At 39.9% G+C, this 10,520-nt stretch overlaps 2 protein-coding genes across 27 annotated transcripts; one reads left to right on the top strand and one right to left on the bottom strand.

Annotated features, from left to right (window-relative positions):
* Positions 1 to 1,011: 1,011 nt before the first annotated feature.
* LOC112278426 (uncharacterized) lies at positions 1,012 to 2,916 on the bottom strand. 2 transcript variants are annotated; one of them, XM_024511907.3, is made up of 2 exons: positions 2,870 to 2,916; positions 1,012 to 2,580 (listed from the first exon to the last, which is right to left on the bottom strand). In XM_024511907.3, the coding sequence occupies exon 2, from the start codon at positions 2,264 to 2,266 to the stop codon at positions 1,250 to 1,252; it is 1,017 nt and encodes a 338-aa protein (XP_024367675.1). In that variant the 5' UTR covers positions 2,267 to 2,580; positions 2,870 to 2,916; the 3' UTR covers positions 1,012 to 1,249. The 2 variants fall into 2 exon arrangements, with proteins under 2 accessions (XP_024367675.1, XP_024367674.1); XM_024511906.3 differs by having other exon boundaries at positions 1,012 to 2,570.
* Positions 2,917 to 3,481: 565 nt separating this feature from the next.
* On the top strand, positions 3,482 to 8,717 carry LOC112278265 (cyclin-H1-1). Of its 25 annotated transcripts, none has more exons than XM_090247718.1 (16): positions 3,494 to 3,783; positions 4,374 to 4,424; positions 4,606 to 4,681; positions 4,801 to 4,919; positions 5,137 to 5,210; positions 5,459 to 5,579; positions 5,877 to 5,945; positions 6,216 to 6,260; positions 6,509 to 6,541; positions 6,738 to 6,842; positions 6,950 to 7,008; positions 7,253 to 7,337; positions 7,562 to 7,650; positions 7,802 to 7,885; positions 8,017 to 8,151; positions 8,392 to 8,717. In XM_090247718.1, exons 1-10 carry the CDS (start codon positions 3,724 to 3,726, stop codon positions 6,777 to 6,779), a joined length of 690 nt encoding a protein of 229 aa, XP_090103844.1. In that variant the 5' UTR covers positions 3,494 to 3,723; the 3' UTR covers positions 6,780 to 6,842; positions 6,950 to 7,008; positions 7,253 to 7,337; positions 7,562 to 7,650; positions 7,802 to 7,885; positions 8,017 to 8,151; positions 8,392 to 8,717. The 25 variants fall into 25 exon arrangements, with proteins under 25 accessions (XP_090103832.1, XP_090103844.1, XP_090103830.1 ...); XM_090247704.1 differs by having other exon boundaries at positions 6,665 to 6,742; XM_090247709.1 differs by having other exon boundaries at positions 6,665 to 6,842.
* The last annotated feature ends 1,803 nt before the right edge of the window (positions 8,718 to 10,520 follow it).

Raw genomic sequence — 10,520 nt, 5'->3', positions numbered from 1 at the left:
ATCACATATACATGGAATCTCTCCATTCATATGTTAGATGCTTATATACAAATGAATGTTTTATTATAGATTTGTATAGATATACAAAAGGTATATGTTTTAAATTAGATTGCAAGAATATATCTTAGAGGCCTTGATTAAATTTCTTCAACCTTTGAAAGATGATATGATTTTTTTTTGAAGATAGAAAAATTACTTAAGCAAGCCAAATTGGAAAAAATAAATAAATAAATAAATAAAGAAATGAATTCTACTCTTTTATAATTTTTCTGTTAAAACAAGAAGAAACTGATTAGTTTTAGCAAGAATATCTCAAGGTAAAAGACAAAGCAACAGTCTCAACTAAGAGTTTTGCAGTAATAAAATGAGTTACGTTATTCCTAAAAGTAGCACTAGAAGTGATGTAAAAAATAATAATTTTTATAGATGTGGCAAATTTGAATACTCTATTGAAACATGTTTCATGCACAAGATAAGTAATCAAGCAACACTAAAACTTCAGTGTTGAAACATGTTAAATAGAAAATTTGGCAAAATACAAGTATGGCTGATTAAAATACTAAACTGGTGTTTTTAGCAACAGATCTTTTACATATATATATATATATATATCTACCCAATAACCAATCTCATACTTAATAGACATAGTTCCCGAACTATTTGCCAAAGGAGAACCAAACTAGTCAAATGAGATGGGTTCAGCATCACGTCGAAGTTGTGAATGCATGTCACCCAAAATTTGCTTACAATACTTGGTCTTTCTTGTATCACCTCAGCTGGTACCGACTACTTCAAATCCCAATATATAAGAATTCCTCAACTCTGAATAGAAACAGCTAGAAGTGGATCATTAATTCACAGCAATTCAGCAAGCGTGTATGAATGCTGCTCAGAACTCAAACCATGGCCCAATTCATGAAGTACCAATTTTCTAGCTGTATCCAGCTACACATCTCATGCTACAGTGGATCTTAGTCATGACTACATATAGATTCTATAAACACGTGAGACTAAAATGAACCTGTAACCAAAAATATTGGTTGACATGATTACGTCTCTCTTGAAGGCAGCATGATCATTCTAACCACCTTGCATCCATTTACAATTCCATTCCATAATCAACACAGTCTACAGCTAACTGAACAACAGGCTGATAGTGCACAACTAATGTCGGTATGTCTTTCACACCATAAATCCAGAGCCCGACCTCGATACTATTTAACTAAACAATAAATAGGTAGCTAAACTCTTACCTATCTTCTAACTCAGCTTCCAGGGCTTCCAGTGAAACAGGGCCCTTGAGAGGCACATACTCTCCTAAGTAACCATCAAGATGTTCGGAAAGTGCATACCGATCGATGTTCTCGTTGTGATAGGACTTGCAAACAAAATACACAACTGTTTGAATCAAAATGCCGATCAGATGCACACACGTCCACAGCAACAAGAGGAACAATCCGAAGAAGAACCTTCCGAAGTAGTTGTTGACATGATCATTAGAATTAACGAAGATGTTGAACAGAGACACCACGAAGATGGTACACATTCCATAGACGACGAACACCACGCATGCAACTCTCCGCTTGCCCTTGATGAGTTCCGCGCTTTTCTTTAGCGCGCCGATGCCGTAACTCTCCTCTAGAACAGAGATGACGCTCGCAAGGTGCCACACCAAGTTGAAGTATATCAACAGGCAGTAGAAGAGGATAACTACAGGTATAAATAATATAAGCAAATTCACGTTGAGGATCGCTGATAAAAATAACAGGATGACGAAAATAAAAAAGAGGGCGACGTAGTACAAGAAAATCAGTACGTTGGCCCACAGAAATGTGAATAACAGGCGCTTCCAGACCCTGGGAACCACGCTAATCACCTTCGCATAGGACAATCCTTTGGCTGTGTAGATGCAAGCTACACTGTATACGATAGCTGCAGTTGAGAGGAGAGAAAAGGCTAACACAAATACAAAATAGAGGATGGTTATGATAGCAAGTGCAAAAAACTCGGCATCCAGGCGATTCTGGGTGCGGACTGCTGCTGGAGAGCCAGGTATTTCCGTCGCCTTTTCATTTTCATTTCGGCCAATCTTGTTCATCAAAGGATCGGAAACCAAGGTATGACAGAATATCACGAGCCCCAACGGCAGCACCAGAGTAAAGGCTAATGAAACGAAAAGACGCAGATGAGATCGCAAGAGATTGAAAACCTCCTTGCATATCCCTACAACCCCTAAACTTCGCATTTCATCAGGCTCCCCATCCATTATGATCAACCGCAACCAACCACAAAGCTCCTTTCACAATCCAAAAGAAGCCCTCAAAACGTGGTACCCACGTGCTTCGCTCTGCAGAAACTACAATCTTGAACGTTCCACGGTGATCCTCCCACTAGGTGCCTGCGATAGTGTGCAAATTCACAGCAGCTTCGACGCCCAATAATCAAAAAAATCCAAATTCGTCTTTCTCCACGTATGATTACGCCGTATTCAGCAGCCCTCGGCAATCCAACAGCAATCCTCACCTCAAAAGGAACCTCCCCAAGCTTTCCCACGCAAAGCACTCAAGAACCTGCGAAACCCTAACATAGAACTCAGCCAAAAATCCTTACGAAATCGTTAACATCTACCCCCGCACACATAGCCAGCAACAAGCGGAGCACGAAACCGACTTCAGAACACAAACAAAAATTCGACGCGGGAATGAATCAACTCAAGTGAGACGTCGACCCTGGAGAAAAAACCTAAACAAAACCACCAATTTCCAAAATCTTCCGACATGAATCTAACAAAACATCGACACCCGAACCGATTTTCTAAGACCACAATGAAAAAAAACAAAAAACTGTCGACACAGCGGGAGGCGCTAACCATTCAGAAAAGCACACTTCAGGTAGCGTAGGAGGGCGCGGATATGGATCTGAAGGAACTGGCTGGTGCTAGATGAGGGTAGTCGTAGTAATAGTAGTCGCAGTGGTCGTCGTAAGACGGCGGAGGACAGTGAGTGTGATAATCGGCCCTTCGAATGAAAACGCGTCGCGTGGACTTCCATTTCAACGATGCTGCTGCTGGGGTGCGTCTCCTTACAGGCCACCCCATCACCGGGCCTTACGAGGAGAGCGTAATTCACGGTAAGGGGTACCATTCTGGGGCATAATCATTGGTGAAGCCTGACGAGATTCCACTGTGGAACTGTAGCCTTCTTCTAAGCTTTTTTGACACGGTCGGGAAGAATCCGTCGCCTTCTTTTCGCAGTGAAACACTTTTACCGGGTCGCTGGAGTTACCGTACTAAACAATTCGTAAGAGTTTGCGGCGTGGCAACAAATAATTACCCTGTTCCGATTGTTGTCACCTGGGATAGTTCATTCGTTTGTTTGCGATTACGTTCGTTCATAAATTCGTTAGTTCGTAATTTCATTCATATATTCAGAGCAGAGTAGCGCGTTTTCCAATATAAAACCCGTCGTCGTCTCGGGGAAGGAGATGGCGAGAACCCATTCCCTTCTCCTCCTCCTCCTCCTTCGTCGCATTCTGTAAACGGCAATATAATCCCGTCTTGTTGCGGGTTTGAATTCCTCCCCCGGCTATTATCACCTGAACGCACTTTTTTGCTGCGCACGTGAGGCTTCTTGTCTTCGAAGTTGGTTACAATTTGAGTGAAGCATTTAAGGGAAGGAAAGGGAAGCGGAGGGAGGGAGGTGGTGGAGCGGAGAGTGAGCGGCGATGGCAGATTTCACGACGTCCTCGCACCGGAAGCGGTGGATCCTCAATCCTCATGACTTGGTATCGTTATCGCTACATTGTCTTGATCGAGTTCTATGCAATGAAGTTGTCTGGTGTTGGTGTGGTGGCAGGATGGGATTGCAATCGAGTGATGTGCGCAGGAACTTAGCATGTAATTGAGGTAATTAGGCAGCGGTTTGATTTTTGGTTCTTTCAGTCGCTATTTAATTTTTTGGTTAAAGAGGGAATTGAATGAGGGGACACTGGATAAATTGATGGAAACGCGCCTAGTCACCTTCTCTTGTCGGTGGTTAATTTCTAAGTAATTCAAGAGACAGGGATTTTGCAGCAGTCGACGTGTTCATGTTTGAGGTTTTCATCGTGCAAATGGAGCACAGCCTCGCGATTATCATTTTGCCTTTCTGTTTCATTTGTTTTATGATGGCGTTGTAGAGTGTTACCGGCTGCCTTCAGTCATGTTTTCGAGGGATTTCTATTGTGATTCTAAGCTCGAAAGGCTCTGATAGCAGGACCTAGCCTCCCTCATGGAGTAATTCGACGTCAATTTGGAACTTGGACTGTTTTTTAATTTTAGATTGTGTCACCATCGGGATTTATATACTCAGACTCCTACTTGTCTGTGTTCTCAGACTAGAAAGTATGAAGCTGCAAATCAACGAGCAGTGGATGCTCTGCAGAAGGTTAACTGCTTTCGACCCGCTGTGCTCTTTCTCAGTGTCGACAAGTGTTGTCATTTAAAGACTCCTCTTTTATATCAATTTCCATGTATGTGCTTGGTGTCTATTACAATTAAGGTTTTTTCTGAAATTCTTGAGTAGTTTGATGCATGTATTAGCAATCATAACGATGCAGTGATGGCAGTGTGGCGCAACTAGAGTTGAAATTCAATCCGATGGGAGCTTGATATACCCCGGTGGTTCTGGAGGAGGAGAAAATGGTCTGCACGGTTCCCTTAATTATTGTTTATGTGTGCTTGAGATGCAGAAAATGTGTCCGTTTTCTCCTGGCTTGTACTACAAGTGCTTAACCTTCTACATGACCTACTGGCCTCTTCAGGAAGGAGAGAATCTTTACCAGAGCATCTATCCATTGAAGAGGAGCTTCTTGTTAAAAGATACTATGAGGGTAAAATTCAGGAAGTTTGTGCAGCTTTAAGACTTCCAAACAAAATTCAGGTAGGTTTACTTGTATGGACTAATATTTCGGATTTAGTAGTAGTCCCACGTATTGAGGATTTCTTGGATATTATTTTTAGATTCTCAATTCAACATGGCCTGGACGCGAATTTTACTACTTATTTAACAAGCACATTATACCTCCAAATGCCATGAACGCCACCTTAACTGCTTTGACATGTGTATTTCATGCCGATCTGGGAAACTCATCCTACAGGCAACAGCTATAATATACTTCAAGAGATTTTATCTACAATGGTCTATCATGGAGCACGACCACAAGAATATCCTGTATGGTTACGCCTCACCTCTTGTATTTCAGTCAACTTGCGTGGGTTGATTGCATCAGCATGCGAAGCCTTGCGCTAAAATAGTTTCAAAAGCTTGTCAAATCAGAAATTCGGTAGTTGACACACTAATAATCATTCTTTCTCTACTTCTTTTTATATACAGTCGCTGTGGATATTGCTTGACTACCTTCATATTCCTTTTCAAATGTTACACTATTTCTGAGTAGGAATATTATGCCTTGTTGGCAGGCTCACGTGTATATACTTGGCATGTAAGGTAGAGGAGTCCCATGTTTCTGCTGAGGAATTGGGAAAGGGTATTCAACAAGATCCACAAGTGGTTCTCAAGAATGAGATGATTGTGTTACAAGTATGTTCCTCCTGTAGGTCTTGTGTGTGTCAATCGTTACATGAGGTTTGGTTAGTGAAAACTACTATCAGGCTCTAAGCGAAATTGTATCTGATATCACGAATAAATTTGTTTCATTTTATTAGGAAATAAATCTTTCATGTTCTCGCTGAGCGTGCGTATGTCATGAAGCTTCATTGCTAGTCCTCTTACCTTGAAGTTTGTTTCAGAGCGTATTCTTAATTATTTCTTGCTTAGAGTAGAATCGAAACTTGTAAATTTAGGGTTTGTGTTGATGTATACTCCTTCTGCATGCAGGCATTAGAGTTTGAGCTCATTGTTTATCCTCCTTATCGCTCAATGGAGGGCTTCATTTACGACTTAGAGGTAGGATCCCTTGGCAGTTCTCTTATTTTGAACTTCTAGAGTATGGTGTTTTCTCAATTTTAGAGAATCTATCCACAAGTATTGTAATATATGGTTTAGACAGTTGGACTGATATAGGAGTCGAATTCACGTCTTCTTTACTTTGCATGTTATTTCTGTGCTGCGGTTCTCTCCTGCAATACATGAACGAAAGAATAAGAGTAGTTGCAAGTAGCTGATAATGGGTAGGAGAAATTTTACATGATTTATTACATGGTCAATGTCCTGCAGACCTTTGTGCAAGGGATGGGTTCAACTGGCTTGAAAGCATTACAGGTGAGGCTCTTGGATTACTGTGTTTCTGTATTAGTTTATCAGCTAACATGTTATTTGCTTAGGTTTCGTAGACTGAAGCTCATGACGTTAGAGGTAGTCTTCATCAAGCCATTTTAGATTCTATCTGCTCTCTATTTAAGCTGAAGACAAAGTAGCTGTATCACTAGCTTTAACTTGTTCACTGTATCAGGGAAGTAGGGTTTGGTTTTGGAATGTTACATTAATTATTTATTTCTGCGAGTTTTTAGTGCGAGGCTTTGGAAGCCTTCAGCTATCTGAAGGTACAACTTGAATTTTTCTCTCAACATAATTTTTCATTTATTTTGAGTCTTCTAGTATGTAGCTATGCTGACCAACTTAACTTATATCCAATGTGATATGTGTGTACGTTGTTTTCTAAACAGGAGTTACGAGTAGCTGCTGGATCTGTTGTGAATAACATGATGCTCACAGATGCTCCTTTGCTTTATCCTCCAGGCCAGGTGTGACAACAATGAATCAATCAGGTTCTTGGAGTAGTAATCTTTTAGAAGTCTCAAGTATTCTGGCGATCAGGAACATTTGGATATGGATGTTAAGAAGGTTCTTTTTTTCTTTTTTCTTTTTTCTTTTTTTTTCTCTCTCTCTCTCTCTCTCTCTCTCTCTCTCTCTCTCTCTCTAACACCTGACAAAGTGTATATTGTGTATAGTTAGCATTAGCTGCGCTTCGGATCGCCAATCAAAATCAGTCGAAAGTGGATTTTGACTGGTACATTACGTTTCAGTGACTCGTTGATGGAATCGAGATGCTTGTATTACTCCTTTATCAGTACTTAACCTTCTCGCTTAAAAAAGGAGTCTTTCGCAGATGAGTAGTATCAACCTGTTGTATTTGAACATCCTTCATCAATCTTGTGACGCACGAACTGTTGGATGCATCATGAAATCGAAGTTGCAGCTTATATGTAGTGGCATAACCAATTCTTGATTTTAAAATAAATCATTTTGTCCAGATACCTCCAAGCCCTACCGGAACAGAAAAGGTTGCAGCTTTCATACGCCGAGTTGATTGCCAAGCTTGACGCCATTGAATTTCTGGTAAGTTACAATGCATAGCCCCGATAGGCACTGCCAGGAATTATTAGAAATCAGATTCTTCTTCCCATATTGTCCTGTCCAGCGATGAGGTTCTTTTTCTTAACAGTTCGATAGCAATTATACTGCCCATCTTTTGATCAATCCTTGCTAGGATCTTTCTTTTACGCAAAGCATAGAAAATAAAAATAAAAAACTAAATCGTGTTGTGTTAATGTAATTAATAGGTTAAGTGAACTGAACAACCCGTAGAAGCAGAAGTGAGGAAAATCGATCGCAAGTTGAAGTATTGCAGAAATCCAAGTTTGCAGGATGAGTATGTTATTTGACCTACTTCTTACAATATTCAATTCAATTTAACGCAATTTAAGACAAACAGATCAAATTTTTGGTTATAAATTCAGTAATTCCTTCTTAGTTACAAGCAGTCTTTCAAAACGCTGTAACAATGCAATTCCTAAGTGCAGGGCTAAGGCCAAACGGAAGATCAAGAAAAGCAACAAGCGACCACCCAGTGACGTTGCAATGACCAATGCCACTGATGAGCCCCTGTATGTTCAGCATTTCCACGTGCAGTTTTTACAACACGTCTTTAAAAGCCATATTTCTAGTTTGCGAACAAAAATATGTTTCTTTATGAATCCAATGTATTGAGGAAAAGTTGGTGATGTCTGGACTACAGAGAACTTAATGTGGCACACGATGTCAAAAGAAGGCAGACTGCTGGAGATGCAGTGATATAGGCATGGAGCTCTGGGGATGGAGTGTCGAAATCCTGGTCATTGTTTTCAACGTACGAAAGTCTGCACAATCGAAGGTTAGTGAAGCATCGTTGATGAAACCACTAGATTAGCTTTTTCCACTGCTACAAATTGAAACAAATTTTCCTTACACTCAACATGGATGAATACCAACATTTAAAATTATATGGTAGGACAATTGTTCTGTGTATGTTTGTTGTCTACGCCCTGTAGCTAGCTCAGCTTGTTGGGCTAGGCTCCCAGATGCCTCAAAAAATAAATATCTCCAAGAACTTAAATGGTTTTCATGGTTGCAGGTTATTGGGAACGGTATTGTTGTTTTCAAGAGAGGATTGCCTGTGAGCTGGGTGAGGGTAATGATTTTCCCCTTCTCAATTGTGGTTAGCTAATTATGCAAATACAGGTACTGCTAAGTGCAGAAGCTGCTTTTTGCTTGATAGCAGTCGCCTTCATCTCGAGGGTTGTGCTTGATCGATTGTTCACTGGCAATTGTTTCTGGATGCAATTTGATGGATTGGCGAATTTCCACGTTCAGAAAGGTTTGATAGAATCAAGGTAACCGTTAAATGTGGACGCACCAGTTTCCATGATTTTCAATAGACTTTCAGGAGTTACGATTGAATGCAAACTTGTCGCTGATATGGGAAAAGTTTCGTTCTCCTAGATATTTGATTCTGTGATACGCCATCGTTAATCACCTTGCCGAGCGCGCACTCATATCGTACTTCTATCTACCTTCGTTGTTTCCATGCTGTATGTAAGATACGTGCGATATGCGTGAATCTGCGGTCTGGCAGGATGTCCATCCACCAGGATGACCAGGGATCTTGGAAAGCTCTTCTTCTGCTTGTTGCTGCCCGAGGTTAATGAGATAAAAACACATTTATATATATACTATTTATATATATTATTTATACATATACTAGTGTAAACCCGTGTAGTTGGCCAAGAAAAAGGTGTGAAAGTTTGATTTGTGATTGTCAAGTCAAAAATTGATCACTCCTAAAGAAACCGTGCTGTTACCATGGAAAGTTTGACTCCAAAAAAGTATTTTTTTGAAGACATGTCTATGATCCAATTATGATTTAGTGTTTTGGATGTTACACATGGTTGTAGCTCATGCCCCCAAATGCAAAACCCAGTAAAAGGATGGGTGATATGCCAAAATCATGTCAATCTAATAGACCTTCTTTGGCTTCATATGCTACAGCAATTAAATTGCTACAAAATCTCAAGCAGAAACTCTCACTTTCACTTCAATGCAGCTCATCTAACCAACAACCTACACATGCACAATGTATCAGAGACCATTTGAGGCGATGTGGGTTATCCAAGATCTACCTGCACAGTTACAAAATCCTCACTGTATTAACATGGCAAAATTTTATTTCCTTCCAAATGGCATACCAGACCACAGAATACGTAGATTAGCATCGCCTTATCAGCAAGTCAATTGGAGGCAAAAATTTGTAGGAATTAAATGGCCATTGACTCCAAACATTACTATGACTCATAAACTTGATCTCCACTTGTCCCTCTTTCTAATTGCTTTGATACCTACATCAGACACTAGACACCCCAAGTACCTTATTCACTCCAAACACTTGGACACCAAACATAAGTTGGCATGCATACCTCAAGATATAAGTTATCAAAGTAAATTTTATTCTTAGCATTTAACATTTAACCTTGGAGAACTGAGTGTAGACTCGCATGTCAAAGCTCGATAAATTAGTTGTTGCTCAAGGAGGTTCAAGAAGAGTTTTGTTCATTTGAGAGGTAGTGAATAATCGTCTAGTAGAGTTTGATAGTGCTTTTGTAAGTAGAGTACTAATTGTGCAAAATTAACAGTAAATGCATGAGCATTATAATGGTATTACATTTTTCAAATAAAAAGCAATTCTTTGGAGCCATGTTGTATGAGTGAGAACAATAAAATACATACATGCCATCAAATACACCATACAAACCTTGTAACAAGGAAACGCACAATCACACATCCCACTTCTATGGCCACCATTCCTCACATGCTCTTTTTGCTCATAGTGCATTTTTGCTTGCATCAATGAATATCTACATGTTTTTGCTTAAATCGGCACAAGTTCAATAATGTGGGTTAGATTAGCTAAGATTGGTTCTATTAAGGCCCTATGAATTCAACTTTTGGTTAACTTTTGATGAAAATGATGATGCATTCACCAAATCATAGAGGGTTTTTGTCTTCTCTTGTCTATTCTATGAGCTGTTTTATATGATATACACATATATATATATATATATATATGCCACATGCAGCTAGGTAACCATTTGGATATATTGTTCATGTTACTAGATGCAATGAGCTGCTCCATCAGGGAAGGCATCCCCTACCAAAGATGTCTTGTGTGCATCCCTGTCTTTAGATTGTGTGTGCAAGAATTTGATG

This window comes from Physcomitrium patens, chromosome 25, assembly GCF_059467195.1.
Source record: "Physcomitrium patens ecotype Gransden chromosome 25, ASM5946719v1, whole genome shotgun sequence".
Classification (NCBI taxonomy): domain Eukaryota; kingdom Viridiplantae; phylum Streptophyta; class Bryopsida; order Funariales; family Funariaceae; genus Physcomitrium; species Physcomitrium patens.
The sequence above is the reverse complement of the archived record's forward strand: the minus strand, read 5'-3'. Positions and strand labels throughout refer to the sequence as shown.